Source organism: Oncorhynchus nerka, linkage group LG5, assembly GCF_034236695.1.
Source record: "Oncorhynchus nerka isolate Pitt River linkage group LG5, Oner_Uvic_2.0, whole genome shotgun sequence".
Taxonomy (NCBI): domain Eukaryota; kingdom Metazoa; phylum Chordata; class Actinopteri; order Salmoniformes; family Salmonidae; genus Oncorhynchus; species Oncorhynchus nerka.
Window position 1 is genome coordinate 7,456,215 of NC_088400.1, and position 3,211 is coordinate 7,459,425.

Sequence of the window (3,211 nt, forward strand, 5' to 3'; positions counted from 1 at the left end):
ACTATGATGAAAAAAAAAATATATAATGACACAAGAGACTCTGTGTCTGATTGTCTAACTCTTCAAACATTTAATAAAAAATAAAAATAAAAGTTTAAATGCGCATTGGCTCCACTTTCTCACAGTCTGGTGAAACTCAAAGAGAACAAAGGAAATATCCTCCATTCTCCCGTTTATTAACATCCTTAAATAACACCCTCTAGCTGTAAAGAAAATAATGGAGACATTTTTTTTAACTGCGTCCCCATTTTGTTGTTTGACATTTAAATATTAACTGTTTAAAGTGTTTTTCAGAACGGAGGATTGCGCTTGTAACCATGGTTGCTGTTTTTCCTTTCTAAAGAGATTTACATCCTCAGTTTGGCAACTTTTATCAGATTCTGGCTGAAATAGACTCAGGATGTCTGTCTGTCTGTCTGTCTGTCTGTCTGTCTGTCTGTCTGTCTGTCTGTCTGTCTGTCTGTCTGTCTGTCTGTCTGTCTGTCTGTCTGTCTGTCTGTCTCTGTCTGTCTGTCTGTCTGTCTGTCTGTCTGTCTGTCTGTCTGTCTGTCTGTCTGTCTGCCTGCCTGCCTGCCAGCCTGCCAGCCTGCCTGCCAGCCTGCCTGCCTGCCTGCCTGCCTATGAGAGCAGCAAATCAGACGTGGTTTGGTAAACAGAGACTCCAGGGAGTGCTCTCCATTTGCGTCCCAAATGATACCCTATTCCCTATTTGAGCCCTATAAGGCCTGGTCAAAAATACTGCTCTATATTGGGAATAGGGTACCATTTAAGATACATCATCCGTTAGCATGCAGGCTGCCGGGTACTAGACAGAGCCCTCTGTGATTCTAAATAGTTTAAGCTCATTGAAATCTGCGTAGAAAATGCCACTAAGGCTACATGCCACCAAAAACACTCCAAACACTCTTCAGATGGCTGGACTGGAGCAGAGTAGAGCCTGTGGTACACTCACAGTGACATTCTATATTCTAATGCCACATCCTTGTGCTGCTGGTGATGCTGTTGGCCACAAGTAGGCTTTCACTGGTGCTGCTGCTGGTCACAAGTAGGCTATCACTGGTGCTGCTTCTGGCCACAAGTAGGCTATCACTGCTGCTGCTGCTGGCCACAAGTAGGCTATCACTGCTGCTGCTGGTCACAAGTAGGCTGTCACTGCTGCTGCTGGTCACAAGTAGGCTATCACTGCTGCTGCTGCTGATCACAAGTAGGCTGTCACTGGTGCTGCTGGTCACAAGTAGGCTATCACTGCTGCTGCTGCTGGTCACAAGTAGGCTGTCACTGGTGCTGCTGCTGGTCACAAGTAGGCTTTCACTGCTGCTGCTGCTGATCACAAGTAGGCTGTCACTGGTGCTGCTGCTGGTCACAAGTAGGCTATCACTGCTGCTGCTGCTGGCCACAAGTAGGCTGTCACTGCTGCTGCTGCTGGCCACAAGTAGGCTATCACTGCTGCTGGCCACAAGTAGGCTATCACTGCTGCTGGCCACAAGTAGGCTATCACTGCTGCTGGCCACAAGTAGGCTATCACTGCTTCTGGCCACAAGTAGGCTATCACTGCTTCTAGCCACAAGTAGCCTATCACTGCTGCTGCTGCTGGCCACAAGTATGCTATCACTGGTGCTGCTGCTGGTCACAAGTAGGCTATCACTGCTGCTGGCCACAAGTAGGCTATCACTGGTGCTGCTGCTGGCCACAAGTAGGCTATCACTGGTGCTGCTGCTGGTCACAAGTAGGCTATCGCTTCTGCATATGCTGGTCACAAGTAGGCTATCACTGGTGCTGCTTCTGGCCACAAGTAGGCTATCACTGGTGCTTCTGCTGGTCACTGGTGCTGCTGCTGGTCACAAGTAGGCTATCACTGGTGCTGCTGCTGGTCACAAGTAGGCTATCACTGGTGCTGCTTCTGGCCACAAGTAGGCTATCACTGGTGCTGATGCTGGTCACAAGTAGGCTGTCACTGGTGCTGATGCTGGTCACAAGTAGGCTGTCACTGCCTATGCTGGTCACAAGTAGGCTATCACTGCTGCTGCAGGCCCCTCGTGATCTGCTTGTTTCTGTTCTTCTAAAGGAAACACCTGGCATTTATCTTCATCAGTTGTCCGGACATCCCTCCCTACAAAAGCCAGACTGAATAGTATCAAATCAACAGCACATTTTTCAGAAATGGCAGATCCAATTTAATACAGGTCCACGCGGCCCCTCCTAACTGTTGCTGTGCTGACCCTTCGCTCATTCCGCAGCTATTCACGGCCCGCTGAAGCTTCTGAAGATTGTCCTGTCTCTTTTGCAGTGCTGGGTGATGTGCTTCTCTTTTGCAGTGCTGGGTAATGTGCTTCTCTTTTGCAACCCAGGGTGATGTGCTTCTCTTTTGCAGTGCTGGGTAATGTGCTTCTCTTTTGCAACCCAGGGTGATGTGCTTCTCTTTTGCAACGCTGGGTAATGTGCTTCTCTTTTGCAGTGCTGGGTAATGTGCTTCTCTTTTGCATTGCTGGGTAATGTGCTTCTCTTTTGCGACGCTGGGTAATGTGCTTCTCTTTTGCATTGCTGGGTAATGTGCTTCTCTTTTGCATTGCTGGGTAATGTGCTTCTCTTTTGCATTGCTGGGTAATGTGCTTCTCTTTTGCAACGCTGGGTAATGTGCTTCTCTTTTGCATTGCTGGGTAATGTGCTTCTCTTTTGCATTGCTGGGTAATGTGCTTCTCTTTTGCATTGCTGGGTAATGTGTTCCATTGAGAGAGATCCTAAAGAGACAGAGATCCCTCTGACATGTATAAACGGGTAATGTGCTTCTCTTTTGCATTGCTGGGTAATGTGTTCCATTGAGAGAGATCCTAAAGAGACAGAGATTCCTCTGACATGTATAGACGGGGAAACTTTAAGACATGGAAAAACTTGCTTCACAAATTCCCAATAATGAACTTGAGACAATAATATTGAGTTTTGATATTTTGCTAGATAGCACTGTCTCTCTCTTTTGTCAGAGTCAGGGTGATGTGCTTAACAGAAGCCCCATTTTTACCATCGCTTTGCATTTTAAAACATGTAAACATCATGCTCATACAACATGTATTTGAATACCAATAATATTCACATTATTTAGACATTAATTTACTTGATATTTCCTCACCTTATACTGTCATTCTGATCATATATACATTTTGTACTTATTTTTTCTTAAAACTGCAATGTTGGTTAAGGGCATGTAAAGTAATAA

At 46.1% G+C, this 3,211-nt stretch overlaps 1 protein-coding gene across 1 annotated transcript; it reads right to left on the reverse strand.

Annotated features, from left to right (window-relative positions):
- Positions 1-968: 968 nt before the first annotated feature.
- Positions 969-2,079, reverse strand: LOC115122183 (uncharacterized protein DDB_G0271670-like). The gene is made up of 2 exons (XM_029651375.2): positions 1,805-2,079; positions 969-1,716 (listed from the first exon to the last, which is right to left on the reverse strand). The coding sequence occupies exons 1-2, from the start codon at positions 2,077-2,079 to the stop codon at positions 969-971; spliced, it is 1,023 nt and encodes a 340-aa protein (XP_029507235.2).
- Between the last annotated feature and the right edge of the window lie 1,132 nt (positions 2,080-3,211).

What these genes read in the sequence shown, in the direction of transcription:
- LOC115122183 (XM_029651375.2), bottom strand. Translation starts at nt 2,079, where the DNA reads ATGCCAGGTGTTTCCTTTAGAAGAACAGAAACAAGCAGATCACGAGGG. An exon ending in AGTGACCAGCAGAAGCACCA is followed by an intron (nt 1,717 to 1,804) that starts GTGATAGCCTAC and finishes ACTTGTGACCAG; the next exon opens with CAGCAGCACCAGTGATAGCC.